Here is a 20,204-nt window from a genome sequence, read left to right as displayed (position 1 = left end):
AAGAAGTTCAAAGCTTCAGAAGGATCTACTCACTCCCTCTTCCCGCTGCAAGGGTTTGTCGCAGGGGACAAACTTTTGTGCACCTGACTCCAAATTTTTCCCTATCCACGGGAAAACATTTGCAGTGTATCCAAATTCTTCTTAGACCCAGGTCTTCCCTCCTTGTTTCATTATAATAATGATAACTGCTTTGTATTTGGATACAACATGGTTTAGCCACCATAGTATGATGGGTTCCATTTACTGAGCACTTACTACATACTAGGCATTGGGCTAGGTACTGAATATATACCGTCCTCATAAGAACTGTTTATTTCTTACAATGGCGGTGAGAAGCAGGGATTTTAAGAGCGAATAAAGGATGTGATACCCCCTTCTGACCCCAGCTTGGTGTGTGGTCTGGACTCTTGGCTAAGAAGCGTTTGTGACATGGGGCACATTGAAACGGGGCTGCTGATTGAGTCCTGTGTGAATTCGGCAGCCCCCTGGCCTAGAAAAATTCTTCACGGGCTGCACCTCCAATGCTCCCCAAGCAAATGTGTTGGCATCAGAACGCTCTCACGTGGGACTATCTTCCTAGCTGCGGCAGTACACCCCTCACCCCCGTCACTGTGAACTCCGTGGGCTCGAACATCGGGATAGCCATAAAGTAAATCACTAAGATGGCTTTGCTGTCAGAGCCACTGTCTGAATCTTCAAGTAAACGATAGATTGTGGGGTTTCCTTTGACCAGAGGGTGGAAATGATTTGCCCTGAGATGTAAACGTGGGCCTAAAGCAGCGAGCAGTTGTGTCAGGGGATGCTCATGGAGATTTCCCGGGAAAACTTAAGGGCTGGACATTCCGGAATGAGGTGGGAGGGCTATTTAAAGAGGAGGGGAACCTTTTTTGAGGCAAACAGGAAGGAGTGTGATGCTCAGAGTGAGACCAAACTGAAGGGTCTCAATGATTATGGAAATGAAGGCCTACCGGGACGATCAAGGCAACTTCTCTGCAGTGCAGAGGAGCCCATGGAAAGGCCTAGTATGAGATTAAGAGAAATATAGAGTGGAGAGTCAGAGAGAAAAATAAGGAGGGTGTGAGTGTGTCCCTCGTGATGTACTATCCCACGCACAGATGAAGGACAACGAAACATTAGTACTATGACTTTGATCCCAAAGCCAACGCACTTCGTATAAATTAGCTCAAATGATTATCAGAAAAAAAAAAAAAAAAAAGAAAATACATTTTAAAAGTCAACGAGATCAGACTGTCATATGAGTCTCTGCCACCCCTTCCTCAGTCCCTAAGGGTGATGCCCAATGAGAAGCAAATCAGAACATAAGGAGATGGATGAGAAAGTGTCGGGCTTTTGTCCACACACACGTGGCCGTGTGGGACTCGAGCCTCAGATGTCTTATAAATGGAAACAACAGTAGCTACGGTTGTAGAAATATGAAATAACTAAATTTAAAAAAATATTTAAAAAATAGTGAATAGGATTGTTGGGAGTATTAAATAAGATCAGGTATTCACAGACCCGGACAAACAGTAGCTACTCAGCAAACGGGAGTCCCCCTCTCTCCCTACTAGATTTGTCTCCAGCGCCAGTTGGAAAGTTCTGTTTTTGCTACATACGCACAATCTTTTTGGCTGGCCAGACTGAGGCTGCTCGAAACACTTGTATTTGAACTGTCCAGGCTGCTGCCAAGATGTAGTTTTCTCATATGTCTCACGACGGCCGTGGCATTAAACGCTTGCTGAAATTTAAGAAAGGGGAAAGGCAGACAAAATATTCCAGCTAATTAGAAAAGGCCGAGACTGTCTCCTATCATTTATCCTGTTACCCTAAGCAGGTCAAACTTCTGACAACGGTCTCATGATCCACTAGAAAGGAAACTGATGTTGCCTCTTCTTCCAAAAGTACATTCATCCTTTGACCCTCTCCCCCCAAGAAAATATATTTTGGAGATGAAACGAGTATTTTTCTTCTGACATAATACCGTGGAATATAGAGTAAACGTAAGCCAATTCCCTCCATAATTTAAGAGAATGACTTCTAGAACAAAAGGTGTATTATAATAATAGAGTACCTTAAAATATATTTTAAGCGTCTTAATTTTCTGATTATTGGTGTTTTGTCCTAAATAAAGTAGGTCAGTGGAATTACTGTCTGTGTAGTCTCTAGTTGTTGGTTCTCGTGCAAGAACAGCCAGCTCTCAATTACCCATGCTGTGAGAACACAGGGTAATGGATTAAATCCATCACATTTTTACCAGAATGTATTGATGAGTTCAACTGAGATTTCCTGGTTTTTTTCCCCCTTTTTATGTCACTTTAATAATAGTCAATCCTTCAAAATTCCAGCAAAGTGAAGGAAGACAACAGGGATTATGTTCTTAAGAAACAGCAAATGAGGAAAAGCTGGCAATATTGCTATATTTTTGGATCACAGAGGGGAGATATTATTAAATCATACACTTTATCCCTCTCACACCACGATGCTCTCGTCAAGTCTTAATCCTTATTGGTTAAAATTAGCACACATTTGGGTGAGGCTATGGGGATTCTCATCAAACTTGGGGGATAGTAACACTTAGAAATAAAAAATGCTTGAACTGCAGGGCCAGTTTCGTTTGAGTGATTAAGTTCATTGGGAATGTAGGAAACACAGGACTTACTCTCCACTTGCTTTTGGCGAAGTTCTTCCGGATCTGGGCGCTGACCGACTCGTGGATGTTTTTGCTGAGGGCTGTGTCACCAGCGATCCTGAAATGGAGGCAAAGATGCTTCTCAAGAGGGTTTCTTGGGGGGAGGGGGGGGTCTGACACTGGGTCCCAAGCTGCTTTCCTGGGGAAGCCATGTCCTGTCCCCTCCCACAGGTCTGCTGAGAGGATGGCGTGTCACTGCCCCTCCAGGCTGCTTATTTCAATGCACAGCTCTTGTCTGAACATCCATGACCCACCACCACTGCACTCCAAGCCCGGTCCCACCTGCGTACCCTGCACCCCCTCCAGGATGGGTCAGCACCTTCATGGTGGGCCACTCTGCCCGGCTCCCCCTTCTTCCCCTTTTCACCCCCATTCCTGCAACATCAGAGTCCACAAGGACAACACAACCTGAATTCAGCTCTCCTCTTTCTCCCCCTCCCCCAGCTTCCTACCCGCCGTGTCTCACCTCTGAGGTCTCAAGCGTGTCCCCCAACCTGGTCTGAGCACCAGACCCCTACCCAGGGTCTCCCCCCCAGCCCCTCTCTGGCATCCCCAGGATCTCTGGTCCATGGACCTGCTCACACCCAGGGCCCACTGCTCCCTTCTGGCTCCATCCCGGCTGACCTGAGCTCTGCCACGTTCTACTCCCCTCCCTCCCCCCGGGGCCCCTCACCTTCTCTGTGCTCAGTGACAGGGTTCCCAGCCTCAGCTCGGCCCTGCTTGGCACACCTACTCCTGCATTTCCTAGAAAAGTTCTCAGAACCGCAAGAACCATGTCGCTGCTGCCTTCCACTGGGTCCTTTACAACACTGGGCAATCTTTTCTCTAGTTCTTGCTTGACCTTAGCCTTCTATTAGCAGGGAGGAAGGGTCCCCCCTCATCCTATTACTTCCTCCCTCTGCTTTATCACACCTCTTCTCTCCCCCGCCCCGCCCCCCATTCGTTCTTACATCTCCCTCTTCTCTCTGGGCTTACAGTCGCCAGTCTCGTTGATGAGCTGGGGGTCCCTCCAGCCCATTCTTCTCCCTCACATCCCTTCTCAACCTCAATGCCACCCTCGCTCTACATTTGACCGCTTGGCCTCCCCCAGTCTCACAGGAAGTTGCATTTTGCTCAGTCTTTTCTGGGCTTGAAGCCATCCATCTTCCCTTTCCTTTAGCACCAAACTATTCAATTCTGAGCTGATGCCTGATGCCTCAGAAGTAATTTCTTGGATCTCGGAACTGTTAAGGGGCAGACAGATGCCGGGCACACTGACCATACTTTCTGGCTGGCAGAGCCCGTCAGGTCCCAGACTCCGAGGGCCCTGGACACAGACCAGACTGGGCACAGACTGCCGTGTTCAACCGATTTAGGACGTGAGAGGAACAAGCTTGGGGCTTATTCAGATAGGAAACCAGCCCTGGATAAAAAATATGTTCCCACCACCAGCCTTTCCTTTTAGGAACCGAAAACATGGCTGGTGGACTCTGGAAGGTAAGTCTGTGCCAGGCTGGGCCTAAGTTTAGAATACCGTACAGTCTGCTATTCCCAGCTCAGAGCAAGACCCCCCCTAAATAGACTCCTCTAGTTTTCCCAGCAGGGCTGAAAATACACAGCTCAGAGGATACTCAGAAACGAACCAAGGCCAGGCAGGTTTCCATCTCCAACAACTGTCAATTGCCTGCTTTCCCCAGATGCACATCAGTGAAGAGAAACACGTGAATGAGCAAATCCACCCGAAAGCCCAGGCACGAGGAAGCTGGGGAGCAGATGTCGTTATTCAGCCTCTCCTCCTGGAGGCCTCACATGAGTGTTTCCTCCTGTTTGTAACAGCTGCATCCTCAGAAAAGGACGCCAGCTCCACCTCGGGGTGGTCAGCTCTTTCTTGGAAACCAGGGGGCAGAAGTGGTGGGAAGGACGGAATTCTCGGGCTGAGCACTGATGAGGGGGCAGAGCCGGCTCCAAACCCAACAGGCCGGGTGGCGGGGTGTCAGGGAGACCCCCTTCCCTGTGGGTGAGCAAAAGGCTGAGAGGGGAGGAAAATACAAATTTTCAGTTATTCTAGGAACGTTCCGTGCTCACTTCCCACAGCGCCAGGGCGCGCTGCCGCTGGGTAAGGACCAAGCGGGGCACACGGCGGCCCGGAGGCCGCTGTGAAACACTCTTCTTGGAGGTAACGCCACCTCGGCTCACGACGGCTCACGACCTTCCTCAAACAGGCAACTGCGCGGGGATATACGTGTATGTAGAGCTGATTCGCTTCGTTCTACAGCAGCAACTAACGCAACCATGTAAATTATGCTCCAATAAAGGTGTTAAAAAAAAAAGAAAGAGAAGAGAGAAAAAAACTTAAACAAAAAACAATAGGCACCGCAACCACGCTGCTGCTCCCGTCGGCCAGGGATCACGTGGGACGCTCAGCGCCCCCCGCTTCAGCGTCATTCACCCACAAGCCCGGAGGCGTGGAGGCTCAGCACTGGAAGGGACCCTGGATGTCACCCTGACTGTCCTAGGAACTGAACAACGCCCCGAGACAGGAGACTTCCCTTATGAATCCGCACACACACACCCCCGTTTCATCTGGGTCTCCCGACGCTCTCTCGTTTCCCTGTTGCTGCCTCTACACTAACGAAGGACGTGGCGTTTATATCAATCCCGCTCCATCAGGCCTGTCTGGCTCTTCTTCTCCACACACAGATCATTAAACTCTTCTCCTCGCCTTTGGGTGTTTTTGTGTTTTGTACACGGTCTGTTCTACCTGCACGGCTCTGACTGTACACTTTTCTAGTCACTTGCTCAAAACAGGCTTGGTGATGCCTGGTGTGTATCCCCAACTCCTGGGATCCATCCCAGTTCCTGTGGTCACCGCAGCTTGGCTGGCTGGAATCCGGGGAGGGGAGGGGTCTCCATGAACGCTGAGGAGGGTGCAGAGTTGAAGCCCCCCTGGCTAGCCCAGCCTGGAATCCCCGCCCTACCCTGGACGGCCCGGGTGAGGCTGGCATCTCCGTGAAGTCCTGCTTGACTCTGAGCCCACCTTGCCCCTCTGCCAGGCCCCTGACGGTGAAACTGACCTTTCTCGTCTTTGTTTTTTTTCAAAAATGTTTGATGAAGGAGAGATGAGGTTTTAACTGGCCTTCCTGCCTTCCACAGAGTGAGGCTGGATCAGTGAACAAGTTCTAGGAAGCAAATCACTTCCCTTCTTTTGAGGTCATTTTCCTCCTCTCTAAGATAACCTCAAAAGCCTCCTACATGAAAGATAAATAAGTACTGGGGTTGTAATGTACAACCGGGTGACAATGGTTAACACTGCTTTATGGCATACTTGAAAGTTGTTAAGAGTAAATCCTGAAAGTTCTCCCCACAAGGAAAATAATTTTTTTGTAATTAACATATTAGGCAATGGATATTAAGTAAACTTATTGTGGTAGTCATTTTGCAACATATATGGACGCCAAGTTATTATGCTCTAACACCTTAAACTTATACAGTGCTGCATGCCAACTCTCTCTCTGTAAAACTGGGGAAAAAGTCTCATACAGCTGTAAAAGCCAACTGTTTATAAAATAAGAAAAACTTTCTTATCTTCACTGTCACATACTTTGACCTATCATCCAAAGTGACTTATTAAAAAAATATCAGGCTGACACACAATCAAAACTGCCTCCTTTTCAGAAAATTCCTTCCTTCCCCTTTCCCTCTCCTGTCAGTTTGGGTTGAAGAGCATCATTTTGGAATCTGACAGTTCTTCCTGGAAACATTTCTGGCTTTGCTGTTAGCTAGTTGTGTCCTGTTGGCTAAGTTTCTTTATCTTTCTACATATATTTCCTTATCTCAGAAATGGAGACAAAAATCTACCTTACAGGATTATCATAAAAGAAAAAATGCGGTGATATTTTAATATGATTAGCACAGGGCCTGGGACATCATAGATGATAAATGACGGCTGTTACTATACATTACAATACTGTGAAGCTGGCCAGGAAAGGACCTTGGGCAGGTCCCCTTTGGAAGGTTAATCAGCATATGAGCATCCGGAGAAAATGCCGCAGGAGACGGTGGAATCAACAGGGAACAGTGTTCTAGAGGACTGGTCGGGGCGGATGTCTCCTGAAGTCAAGGGTCTGCGCACTGTATCGGCTATTTTACTACTCCTGGCCTTTGTTTCAAAAAGGAGGCTCATGGTGCTTTAATAAGAGCTGAATGATGCAATTGCTACGTGCCAGATGCACTAAACCCTTTCTGTGTGTGCACGATCTCAGTCACTGCTTACTTCAATCCTGTAAACTAGGTACTGTTATGCTCACTTTAAAGATGAGAAAATTCAGGCTCAGAGAAGTATAAACCCAAAGTCACTGGGTTCAACCCTAGTAAGTGGCACAAAAACAAGGTGGCCTCGGGGCACCGCAGGAAATGTAGTCCAGGATGTCGTAAACTATCAACTCATCCCTCTGGAGGTGAAGAAACACTCACTTGAAAAGCATCTTAAAAGGAAAAGAACATGTGACCTCAATTCATTTACGGACTGAGTAATAAGTTCAAGGAATAAAACGCCACTCTTAATGCCTCCTTTGGGAATCACCCTCACTAAAAATGATCCTAAAATACTTCACATGAAGCGAAAAAGCTACAGCTATCTTTAGTGCATCTGCAATTAGTGCCTTCAGAAGACTGTGTCCTCGAGTGTTGGTTTGGGGAAAGGATGAAACCCACGGGCCAGACGGGATGCAAGCTTCACCCGTGGCTTTCACAACGAAGCCCCAGCTGACCGGCATCTCTAGCGGGTGATTCTTCTTACCACGGGTGCCGAGCTGCCTGCTCGCACGTGTATCTTTTATTTGGATCTTTCTCCATCAGGTTCCGAATGAAGTCTTTTGCTGTTCAAAAGGAAGGCACAAGAGGGGGAGTCAGTATGTGGCTTGAGACATGACAATATGATACCAGGGTGCCTCTGTGGGTATCAAGGTTACCATGGAAACACGAGACCAGCCTTCCACGGACACTCGGGACCTGGGACAAAAAGGCAGGTGGTACCAGCATCTGGGGAAAAGGGAAGACAAAGTTTGGGTTTCTGAGTGGTGACCCTGCCTTCCCAGCTCGAAGTCCCTTCCCGCCGGCAGCTAGTGGCGCCTTTGTTTCGGGGGAAAAGGTGAAATATCTTTGTCGCCAGGTGCCTCTCGCTCAGCTCACTGCTGCCTTAGGGAGCTGTTTTGCTGACGTCCTCACGTTAGGAGCTCACCGAGTCAACAAAGTCGCCCGAGTACCCACGGTGGATGCACAGCCCCCCAGAAGCCCCCTCTGCAGCCCCCGCGGATGACTACAACCAGCGAGCAGGAAATTACGGTGCAGGAGATGTGCCCCGGTGGGGAAGCAAAACTGCTTGGAGGCCCAGGACCAGGTATGACCCAGAGCAGGACACTGAGAACGTGAGAGGTTGGGACCCAGAACCAGAAGATGACACGTGCCAGGCGGGAAATCTGTCGCCCTGTGGCGTCCGGCAGCTCCCTGCCCACAGGGCTGGACTTCCGGGGGACAGCGGGGTCCCTTCCTGACTCAGGAGCAAACTACCCCCCATGTGGCTCTTTCCTGCAAGCCTTGGAGAACTATAGCCCGGTCCTAGGGTTTGGAAGATGGAGGAAGAAAGCAGGGCATTTCCAGTTAGGAGGAAATAACACAAATAATAAAATGGGATATTTTAATAGCTCATTCATTATTTCATGTGATCCTGACACCACCTACAAGGGTGGGAGTGGTATTATTACCATCCTCATCTTGTCAGGGAGGAAACTGAGGCTGGAGACATTCCATCTGCTTACGTGGGCCTGGGGTTTGATTTTTATCCCTGAGGAGGAAGTGAACTTCCCTGGGAATGTTCTGTGTGGCACAGTAGCTGAGACTCGGGCTCTGGAGTGAGGGCGTGGGTTCAAACCCCAGCTCTGCCACTTACTAGCCGTTATTTCACCTTCTGGGGCCTCAGTTTCCTCATCTGTCAAATGGGGCTAATAGTAATCCCCACCTGATAGGCTGTCCTGAGGACTGGGTGGACTAGGCACACGCGCGGAGTTTAGAGTGCACAGCACACAGCAAGGAAGCCCAATAAACTCGAGCTAATACGGTCTCACTCCAGAGCACCCAGCTCAGGGTACGGCCAGGAGTGGTGGAGAAGTGAGTCCCCACCCCTCAGCCTGGCTCGGGGCACGTGTCCCACACGTGTCCCAAGCCTCTCCTCGCTTCTCAAGTCAAGTCTAACTGCGTAGCATCCTCAGGAGCCTCAGGACCGTTCTGAGCCCCCGGGGACCGCTGGAGACTCGGGTGGGCTGGGTGTCGGGGTCCCAGGAGCCGCCCACAAGGAGCCGAGAGACCTACCGGAGTCGGAGATGTCGTCCCAGTAGGGGGAGTCGAACTCATATTCTGCCTTGAGAATCTGCTCGAAGAGCTTGGAGTCATTTTCGTCATAGAAAGGAGGGTAGCCACAGAGCCTGGAAGACAAGAGGGTCTCTTGTGAGGATCTGAACCGGCTGAGGACCCAACACCACGTGGTGGCTTCACATCCTGCCTGGGAGGAAGCTGTCTTCCCTGGAGTGGAGGAAGCCTGCACCGTGTGCGCTACAGACACAATCTCAGCAAAGGACCCACACGTTCTCTGGGCACACGGGGCACAGAAGTAAAATCGTGACTTCACAGGTAGCTAAAAGGGTTAACCCTGGTGGCGACTGAGGGTCAACACATCTTAACGCTTTGCACGGTATTCACCAGAGTCCTGCACGCCCTGAACACCTACCAGGCCGCCCTCTGTGTATAAACGTCATTGATCTTACCGCCTGGGATATGGTCCCTAACAGATGATGGGTTAGTGAAACAAACAAAATATATGTTTGGTATACATTTCAAGACCTTTCCAGGTTCATTTTATTTAATGAATCATCAGAGGAAGAAAGGGAAATTTTATACACTGGAGTCACCAAATTGCCGCAAGTGGCCCCAGACTGCAGAGTATCACCTCCCGGGCCCGGTTCAGGTATCTGGAGGGTTACAGCTTTGCCCATTAATATGCAGCAAGCAGAAGTTGACATAAATCTTAATACCATGACCCTTTTTCCACTGAACTGTTTCAAAGTTGTTTTTTTTTTTTTTTGCGGTACGCGGGCCTCTCACTGCCGTGGCCTCTCCCGCTGTGGAGCACAGGCTCCGGACGCGCAGGCCCAGCGGCCATGGCTCACGGGCCCAGCCGCTCCGCGGCACGTGGGATCCTCCCGGACCGGGTCACGAACCCGCGTCCCCTGCATCGGCAGGCGGACTCCCAACCACTGTGCCACCAGGGAAGCCCTCAAAGTTGATTTTTAAAAGATCATATGGGAATTCCCTGGTGGTCCAGTGGTTAGGATTCGGTGCTTTCATTGCCGAGGGCCTGGGTTTGATCCCCGGTTGGGGAACTAAGATCCTGCAAGACGCATGGCGCGGCCAGAAAACATTTAAGAAAGAAAAAAAAAAAGAGGATACTAGGATGTTGGTGCAGGAAACTTCTAGTTCTAGAGGTACTGACAGTCATAACAGAAGAAGGAATTTTTGTTAAATACCCCAAATACAATTCGTGCCACGAAATTGTGGGTTCTCACTCCCAGGTCTGCTACGGGCTCTGAGGTGACCTTTACCATTAAAGGCCAATGATGCATTTTCTGGACAAAAATGTCCTCATCTAAACACGAAGAGGCCAGACTAGAAAATTCTTAATATTCTTTCTGGCTTTAAGATGCTGTGGGTCTATGCTTCCTCCCCCAATCTGTTTGGCCGGTCCACGCCTGAGGCCCATGGCGGGCAGGCAGGGGCAGCCTCTGGTTGGGACTGGACATCAGGGAGGGGTGAGATTGAGGCTGCGGCCATAAGCGACGGACAGAGTAGAAGACAAGGCTGGATTCGGGAAGGCCAAGCACAAAGCTGGACGGCGCAGAACTTGGTTCCGGGCCCGAGACAACCCACAGGGCGGCAGCAGCCACAGTGAGAGAGTCCCGCCCCCAGACGAGCCCTGAATCTTCCCACGCAGCCCAACTTTGTTCAAAGCACAGCTACAGCCTAGAGACCAGTTTAATGAGAACAAGTGAACGGGAATCAACAGACTCCAGGCCTTCGAGGGATTTAGGCTGCCAGCAAGTAAGAAATTTAATGAAGGTTCAAAACACAGCTTTTAGTACAAATTTGCAGCCGCTCCTGCCGCCCTACACAGCATCACTGGTCGTGCTGCACAGGGGAACGGCCAATGACACTTTTAAAGGCTGTGAGACATTCTGTGGGCTGATAAGATTCAGAATCATCTATCTCTACAAGGTGGATTTAGGGGCTAAGTGCCTGGAAAATTTCATTTTTAAAGATTTGCTCCTTTTGGCGAAGTAAGAGCCAGTGCTTCTGAAACCACGAAGCACATATTTCACTACCCAGGAAAGCCTGCAGCTGAGAGATGGATATGGAAATGTTTCCCATAATGAGGATTTGGGCTACATGAAATGTGCATATTAGGAAAAGCAGACAGGGCAAAATGTTAGTTCATCTCGGAAAATAACGAAATTTTAGATGTGTGAGGTTTTTGTTTATTAACTGTGTTTTACTTTACAGTTTGGCTTTCTTTTCAAGGAAAAAAAATCTTCAAGAAAATTCCAAGAAAGATTTAATCTTCTTGTGCCAATTTTCTTAAAGTAATCCTGATTTCTTCTGGTTTTAGCTCCTCTTTTGGGGGGGAGGGGGAGTAAAGAACACTGTGTTTATGTGTCTGTACAGAGGATGGAAGGAAAGGAAACGGATGGAGTTTGGGGACTGAGTTAAAATTAAGAAAGAACATTTTAAAATAAGGGCTGAAACAGAACAGAAGGGCAAGGAGAAGTTGTAAAACCTTCCTCAGATCTAGAAGATTCGCAGAGTTCCCTGGTCAGGCTATTTCGTGAGCAGGTTTGTGTGGTGGGTTCGATTAGGAGAGACGACTTTGAGTTGTTTCTATCTCCACATACAGAATGCTGATTTCCGTGGTCCTGGATCACCCATTTGCAGATTTCATCTCTGTGTTCATATTTCACGTTACCAAACCATTTAAATAACCTACAGATGATCTCACTGTGGGTTCTCAAAGACGATAAAGCCACTCCCAATTGTTCTAGGCCTAAAAGCCCATGGTTCAGAATAACATCTAAACTTGACAACCCGACAACAGATGGTCACGCCCAACACGGGCAACTCGCCTTCCTGGGCTCATCCGTCACGTCCATCCCAGCCTCAGGATGGCCATCTGGGGAGAATGCTCCCACCTCCCGTCTTCCCTTTGCTGCTTAGTCTGCCATCTCATCTACCTTGGCACACATACACAAACATACTACTAGATTCTAGTGTAGCTTCGACTGAGCACTTATTTGGGGTCAAAAACTCCACCAAGGCGCTTTGCTGTATTATCTCACTTAAACCTCACTCTCCCAGGCACTTCCCTGGCGGTCCAGTGGTTGGGACTCTGCATTTCCATTGCAGGGGGCACGGGTTCAATCCCTGGTCAGGGAACTAGATCCCGCATGCCGCATGGTGCGTGGTGCGGCCAAAAAAAAGGATTAAAAAAATATAAAAAAATACAAAAAAACGAAAACAAAAATTCCCTCACTCCCCCCGGAGGTGTGCTTCCCCAACACCTTCCCTGTGTCCTTCAGAGCCACCCTCCGCTCTGCTCTGTCCCCGGGAGGCTGACCTGTACGGAGGGTTGACTGAGGGTTGAACTCTCTGGCGTCTGGTAGGGGGTTGGCCAGTGGGGGCCCCAGGGGAGATGAGGGAGGAAGGAGGAAGTCAGGGAAGGGTGAGTGTTGCCCTGAGCCTTCCCATCCAGCGCTCAGACTGGTTACAGCCCTGGGCTGAGGGCCAGGCTGCTCTCAAGGGAGGGGACTCTACCAGACTCCCTTGGGTGTGGTAACTGCTTTCTCCCTCCCCCAATCACCGAGGGTCTAAGGGTGCTTACGGCTCAGCTGCTATAAATCTCAAGGTCCCGGTGCTATTCCTTGTGGTCCCCTCACACCAGATCCGTGTATACAGTCCCTCATACAATCCTCATTTTAAAGGTAGAGAAACGGGGCTTCCCTGGTGGCGCAGTGGTTAAGAATCCGCCTGCCAAGGCAGGGGACATGGGTTCGAGCCCTGGTCCGGGAAGATCCCACATGCCACGGAGCATCTAAGCCCATGCGCCACAACTACTGAGCCTGTACTCTAGAGCCCGCAAGCCACAACTACTGAGCCTGAGTGCTACAACTACTGAAGCCCATGCTCCACAACAAGAGAAGCCACCGCAATGAGAAGCCCGCACACCGCAACTAAGAGCAGTCCATGCTCGTCAAAACTAGAGAAACCCTCGCGCAGCAACGAAGACCCAACACAGCCAAAATTAAATAAATAAATTTATATTAAAAAAATAAAGGCAGAGAAACTAACTTGCAGCAAAGTCAGGACGCCAGCCCTACCTGTCTGATTCCGGGTCTGTGTTCTTAACTGTTTTGCCTGTTCACTAAAGGGAAGGAGGCTTGAGAACTGAACCTCATGTTTCAGTCTTGACTTTGCATCCTCTCTGCAGGGCATTTCATTCGCCCACCGGTCCCTTCATCTGCAAACAGAACCTGGCGACTGAACGCTACTTCCCCAACCTCATTTCCCACACTCTGGGTCTAGTAGCTAAGATGCTTGGGGCTGGTTCACTGCCTACTGGGCACTTTTTGTTTCTGGACCAAGGTAAAGGTATGCACTCTACCTGGGCTGCCCTCCCCTGGCCCCTTCCATCGACTCTGGCACACCCCTGGAGACCGGCTGCCGCGTTACTAGTAAGACCCAGTGCCCTGCTGCCAGGTGGGGTCGGTGCCCTGCTCTGTGTCCCCACGGCAGCGGACAGAGCTCCGTGGTGACACTTCCTACACTGCACGCTGCCCTGACCTGTCCACAAGCTCCTTAAGGCAGGACCGTGTCTTATGTCTTACTTTTGTCTTTGGATTTTCAGTGTCCAGCCCAGGGTCTACCCATGGCAGATCCTGGGTAAATGTTTGGATGAACAAAGATGCTCTTGAAAAAGAGGCTTCATCGTTGGCTGCTGAGCCCCCGGATGGGCTCTGAAACAGAGACATGGATGACGGATGAAGGATAGCCCACCACTGCCCAGCCCAGGTAGCTGTCAAAGTTCCCACCCACCCCGACTCCTCCCTCCTGTACCTCACCCCTCTCAGGAGGTGGCAAAAAAGCAATGCTCTGTGTCATTGACAGATGTTCCAGAAGAACCCAGTGTGCAGGGCCAGGTGCTGGGGGCAACCTGGCCTGTGTTTGTAGAGAGAATGCAATGGGTTATCTAAAATGCCACTTTCGTCTTGTGGACAAGGTTCATAAAGGAGAAGGTTTTCCATGAAGAGCACTTTTAACATAAATGAATGTGAAAATTGGCCATGGCCAACCACGGCTGATTCACCAGGGCACAGTTATTCTTGGAAAATGAAATGCTGTGATAGCATAAGAGCTCCTGCTGAGAGGTCCTGAGACTTGACTGTGGTAATTATGCTACGTTAAGGGACCTTCTTCCTCCTTGCTTGCCCTCGGCCATGTATATAAAAATATATAAAAAAATATATGTCCCTATAAAAATGGACACCTGCTGAAAAGATTTGCAAATAATGATCAGTTGTTACCTCTTTTCCCCTTTTATGTAACTTTATTATAATTCACCTCAACCTTCTATGTTCTTGCATATTTCTTGGACCTTTGAATTACAGATTTAAGGTTCTGCCTTTCCTTATGGCTTTTGGTACCAGAGACAGACACAGAGAAGACGGGAAGGAGCTGGTATCAGAAGTGCTGGTAGGCGATGAGGTGTCACCTGTTGGGACGGCTATTACCAGAAAAATAGAAGTTAACAAGTGTGGGGATGTGGAGAAAATGGAACTCCTGTGCACCGTTGGTGGGAATGCAAAATGGTGCAGCCAGTATGGAAAATGTTACGGAGGTTTCTCAAAAAATTAAAAATGGAACTACCATGTGATCCCGGAATCCCTCTTCTGGATATATTCCCAAAGGAAATGAAATCAGTGCCTTGAAGAGATATGCATGCTCCCATGTTCACTGCAGCATTATTCACTATAGCCAAGACATGAAAACAATCTGTGTGTCCACTGATGGATAAATGGATAAAGGTGTAGACAGGGAAGCCATACAGGTAGGCGGCTGGCTTTGCAGCTGTGAGGAAGGTGGCTCTGAGGCAGAAGACAAGTTAGCAGCTGTGCTCCGGCAAAGGAAGGACAGGACGGCGCAGGTGGTGGTAGTTGGATCGGGGGAACAGATTCTAAAAGAGTTTAGAGGGAAAGCCGGGAAGATTAGGTGATCAGCGGCGTGGAGAGGGAAGGCCAGGATGCCTCCCAAGTCCCCAGCATGGACACGGGGGCTGCCGTCAACCGTGGTGGAGAACACAGGGGTAAGGGTGGGTCTGAGGGTGGCCCCGACACGTCACTGTGGCACCTGGCAATTAAAACTTCTCTTTTCGGTGGACACGGTCCCCCCCTTGGGGAAGCAGCTCTGGGAAGCTGTGTCCTTACAGTTAGAAAATCAACACCTAATGTTCGACCCCAGCCTGGCTTCTGGAAAGACAGATGGCAGGAGCATGCTTGGGACCACTGTGGCCTGTCGGTGGGAGAGAAGGATGGAGAAGAGTGAACCTGGGTCTCTACTCAACCAAGTCCGACTATGGTCACATCCAGTAGCCTTTGTTCAGTCCTTTGCTCCACCACAGAGCTGCAAGGGGATGCAGAGGATAGAAAATCTGCTGTCCAGACCCTGTGGAACTCGGTAGGGCTGGGCAGAAGTTCAGGCCTGCCTCACTGACCCAGAGTAACTGCAAAATCAAGTAACACGTGTAAGCAAGTTTTCTGACCACTGAAATATACATCTGAAGTGCCCAAACATATGCACGTATTATACATAAAAAGCATCTGAGCACAGCAGTCCACGCTGATGACTGAATCGTCGTTAGGAAACAGCAGCCCAGACCTTGCCCTTTAGTCTAATGGGAAGAAGGGCTCTGAAGGTGAAGAGAGAAGTGAGTTTTCAAGGGAAGGTGTGTTGCTGTTCTCTGAGGACTGACTTTGCTTTCGGACGAGTTTCGTGATGTGGTTTCCTCAGCCTGGGATTTAGAGAAATAAAGACACAGATTCAAATCCCGGCTCCAGCCAAGTCCTGGTGGAGTGACTTAGGGGAAATTATATAGTGTCTCCCGGTCGCAGGTTCCTTTGTGAAAGGAGGATAACGAGGCCCACCTTATACAGAGATATTATAACATATATAACATACACTATATACTAATCTATACTACATATAACACACACACATGAATTGATGGGTGGATACAGATAAAAGATATACCATTTGAAAGCGCCTGTCACACAACAATCACTATATCCCAGCTGTCCACCCTTATCACTACTTCTCTTTTCCATCCCACCAACTCCATCTCACTTTTCAGGCTCCTTCAGCTGAAATACTGTGCACTGGGACTCCGCTCAGCATCAGGAAGGCCAATGGGAGGGGGAGAGAACAGACGAGTCCTGAGGGACTCAGTTTACATTCTAAATGTGAAAACAAAGCAACATATTTTAAAATTTTGTAACTAGTCTCAGAATCACCCACGAATGACCACACATCCCGACCTAAACTTCTAAACTGCTCTAGAAGGGAAGGAGAGAGGTGTTCCCTCTGGTCATGATTCTGTGCCCTGCGTGATGGATATGAGGACAGGATGTCCTGGAGACCTGCTTTTCAACCTTAATCTTTGTGGGCCGGTATTTCCAAGCATTTTGCCAAGGAGCCCTCAATTCTAGGAATAGCTCAAGCTTCCCTGAGAACACTTACTCAAAGGTATATTTGTGAAGAAAGAATATTTTTATGCAATTGAGCGAAACAACAGACCTGCACGTATACTGCAAACCAGAGGAGCCACATAGGGCCCACCCAGGCCCAATGGGTCTCTGAAAAAGACAAAATCCATCAAATCTGGGCGTCCCTCCTCTGGATGCTAGTCTGTTGGATATGTAACAACCACTGGACAGCCACCAGTTCACCCTTTGTCTTGGCTGTCAGTAGTTATTCAACAAGTGTGTATTGGATGAATGTCTGGGACCCCGTACTAAGGAATCTGGGTTGTATTTGTCTTACTCTGGTTAATAGGACAGACTTTTAAAAATAATAAAATAAAGCAAAGCATTTTAAGCTGACAAATCTCTGGCAATTAGCTGCAAAGCCCAGCAAAATAGATTTCAGCGTATTATTTGGATTTATAGACCAGAATGACCAACGAGACCCGAATGTTTACAAAAATGTAATGCAATTACTTCAGCAACTAGAGATTGGATTATGTGCATGCCAGAGCTTTCTCCTTACAAACTTGGAAGAGACAAGGGAAGGTTCACGTATTAGAACCACATGCAGGCTGACTTCAGCAAGGCATCGCTGGTGAAATGCAATGGATAAATGTCGCACGTCACCCCTGAGATTTGGTTCATACGTTGAACGCTGAGAAGGAGGAAGCAGATCAGGCAAAGACCTAGAGGAGGAAGGAAAGGGACACTGGAAGGTAGATGGGAAACACATCCCTTAGAAAGTTTATACACACCAGAGCTGAAGATTGGGAGCCAGGCAGGAGGGGAAGAAGAACAAACACTTCCCCAAGCGTGAGAAGTTAGCAGCATACTCCACTTGGAGTAAAATAGTTTAAAAAAATTCTGTACACAGTAAAGGGTTAGGCTGGACAAGACATCATGCAAAGCTGCTGTGTTGTGATCCAGGGTTCTACTTCCAAGTGTATAACTTTTTGATTCTTGCATCAGCCAAACGGACAGCACCTCCAGGAAGTCTGGGGGATGAGCACAGAGGCCCCAAGCCTCCTCCTGCAGGTGAGGTACAACTGAAGGAGGTTCGGACAAACCCACTCCCGACTCAGCTCCTGCTGACAGTGGATCGGAGGGCTTGGTGGGGAGGAGAGGGTGAGTGAGGGGAGCATCCAACAGCTGGGATGTTGTGTTAGGAGAAACACAGCGAGACTTTCAGCAGAGTGATGGACCTGCACCAAGGGGTGCAGACGTCCAGTCTGGAGGCGGTTAACATGCGCACTAACTGATGGTTCTGAACCCCGGCGGATTCCCAGCTCGACTTTTGCATCTAGACTTTGCTTTTTTTGTTGTGGGGCTCTTGCTCCCTCCCTCCCTCCTCCATCCCCCCAGTGTCCTTCTCTCTCACGTTCTGCTTGGGAAGCAGTTATGAATCTGTGCAGACTAACAGCCGTGCTTGGGAGATGCCTTGGTACCTCCATCCTGTTGGCCTTGGCTTTATTTTATTTTATTTTTTTTGGTTATCTACCTGATTTATTAGCAATAGTTTGACGAAATCAATGGGAAAGTCAATAAGCCTAAGGAAAGTAGACTCAACCTTCTTATATATAATATATAATTCCTCCAAAACTCTTCCCCCGCCCCAGACCTTCCCTCATAAAAAAGTCATAAAAATACGTAAAGCCATAAAGTATTAGGGGAAAATTTTTTTTTATAAATCCTCCTAGGGTGGGAAAGGCTCTTAAAAATATGAACTAAATTAAAAATTGATACATTAACTATATAAATATTTTAAACACCATAAACAATGTAAAAAAATGACAGTTGGAAAAAACTCACTTGTAAGACATATACAGCCAATTTCCCTGATCCACTCCCCCTGAATTTTTAAAATCACTAATAAAATGAAACATTTAGAAGAAAAACAATTTACAATAAAATGTGTCAAAATCTACTAAAATGGTCTTAGGGATTAAAAACGAAAGGAACCCATGAACATAAAGAGAACGAGAGAAGAGACAAAGCAGGCAAGAAGTATTAAATAAATTTTAGAAGCTGGAAAGTGCCTACGTGAAGGAAAGGAAAGAAGCAAAACTATTTGCCCTGTGCAACCTTAGAGAGGCTAGGGTGCGTGGCAAGACCGAAAAACAAAAAGGTTTGCTGTCAGCCTACATAAGAACTCAAACCCTGAGATCTCCCCCCAACTCTACACAGCCAGAGTCATGCATAACTTAAAAATTTTTGCGAGTGTGCACATACACATTCACAACAATGAGTTTTCAATTTGGAGAGTTAATTCTAAATAATATATGTTCAAGTCTTTATAATCAATAGCTTTAGGTAACAAGGAAACACCATTGTATGGCTTCACACGGTCATCAAAGGTTCTGTGACAAATCAACTTTCATCCCTTCCACGCTACCCAGTAGTCCAGGGGAAACATGTGAGCTGGACAAAAAGCATTTTTGTTACACCTACAACTGTCACTTTCTGGATCAATCACATCACATGCTCCTTTGTTCTTAGAAAATAAGAGAACTGGACTAGAAAATCTTCTCCTGGACTAATATTTGACCCTAAAAGGATATTTCAAAGCTAAAGCTAAATTTATGAAAATTTTAAATTTGTCTTCAAAGATCAGTCACAGCATTATTGCCACGTACATATGCTGAGTCCTCCTTGGGGAGAAAAAACAAAAAGCTCCCAAATTATGAACTCCACCTTCAAACATTCCAACAAATATTTAAAAAAAAAGAAGTCAGGGCTTCCCTGGTGGCGCAGTGGTTGAGAGTCCGCCTGCCGATGCAGGGGACACGGGTTCGAGCCCTGGTCTGGGAAGATCCCACATGCCGCGGAGCAACTAGGCCCGTGAGCCACAACTGCTGAGCCTACGCGTCTGGAGCCTGTGCTCCGCAACAAGAGAGGCTGCAATAGTGAGAGGCCCGCGCACCGTGATGAAGAGTGGCCCCTGCTTGCCACAACTGGAGAGAGCCCTCACACAGAAGCGAAGACCCAACACAGCCATAAATAAATAAATTAATTAATTAAAAAAAAAGTCAAATACAGAATTCAGACCATGCAACAATGTCTTTTAGTATGTATGGGTTTTTAAAATTATTTCTGCAATCTCTCCATACACAGGCAAAAAAAGTATTATTTTGCGTATTGGAACTTGCAGACCTGATCCCTGCATAGAGAAGGGAAAATTATCCCTACAACACGCTTACCCAGGCGGCCAATTCATCCGCCAACCTCTAAGAACACGGAGATGAACATGGCAGACAGACCGTCCCCCATCTGAACCTTCATTCACCACCACTCGATAACGCTTCTTCAGGCCCAGATCAGCAGCACATTTCTTGCCAAAAATCATTAAATGTCCAAGAAGACTTTCATCGTCATCTTCTGCCGAAGAAATCTGGGATATATGTTTCTTGGGTATCACCAGAAAATGTGTTGGTGCTCGAGGGGAAATGTCGTGGAAAGCAAGACACTGGTCATCCTCATAAATGATTCTGGCTGGGATTTCCTTATGAATGATCTTCCTGAAGATTGTGTTCCCACCAGGCCGGGCGGCCTGAGCCTTAGCGATCTCATCTGCCATCTCGGCCTCCCTCCTGCATGGCCGGCTGGGGAGAAGCTGGTCTTGGCTTTTGACTGAACTTTTCACTTGT

General features: G+C 48.2%; 2 protein-coding genes across 4 annotated transcripts in view; both read right to left on the bottom strand.

Annotated features, from left to right (window-relative positions):
* The window catches only part of CAMK1D (calcium/calmodulin dependent protein kinase ID), a 415,759-nt gene that overhangs the window by 5,784 nt on the left and 389,771 nt on the right, over nt 1-20,204 (bottom strand). For 2 of the 3 annotated variants that reach the window (XM_082647881.1, XM_082647882.1), the window contains exons 7-10: nt 9,035-9,147; nt 7,467-7,545; nt 2,660-2,747; nt 1,621-1,738 (exon numbers count right to left, since the gene is read on the bottom strand). In XM_082647881.1, the coding sequence (XP_082504007.1) occupies nt 1,621-1,738; nt 2,660-2,747; nt 7,467-7,545; nt 9,035-9,147 (398 nt within the window). The remainder of the gene's footprint in view (nt 1-1,620; nt 1,739-2,659; nt 2,748-7,466; nt 7,546-9,034; nt 9,148-20,204) is intronic. The other variant, XM_082647883.1, reaches the window with a different exon arrangement.
* On the bottom strand, nt 19,730-20,134 carry LOC309818354 (adenosine 5'-monophosphoramidase HINT1-like; the record flags this gene model as incomplete). The annotated part of the gene is made up of 1 exon (XM_082648041.1): nt 19,730-20,134. The coding sequence occupies one exon, from the start codon at nt 20,132-20,134 to the stop codon at nt 19,754-19,756; it is 381 nt and encodes a 126-aa protein (XP_082504167.1). The 3' UTR covers nt 19,730-19,753.

Source organism: Grampus griseus (genome assembly GCF_964374135.1).
Source record: "Grampus griseus genome assembly, chromosome: 2".
NCBI classification, from domain to species: Eukaryota; Metazoa; Chordata; class Mammalia; order Artiodactyla; family Delphinidae; genus Grampus; species Grampus griseus.
Note: the sequence above shows the minus strand (reverse complement) of the source record. Positions and strands in the feature narration are given on the sequence as shown.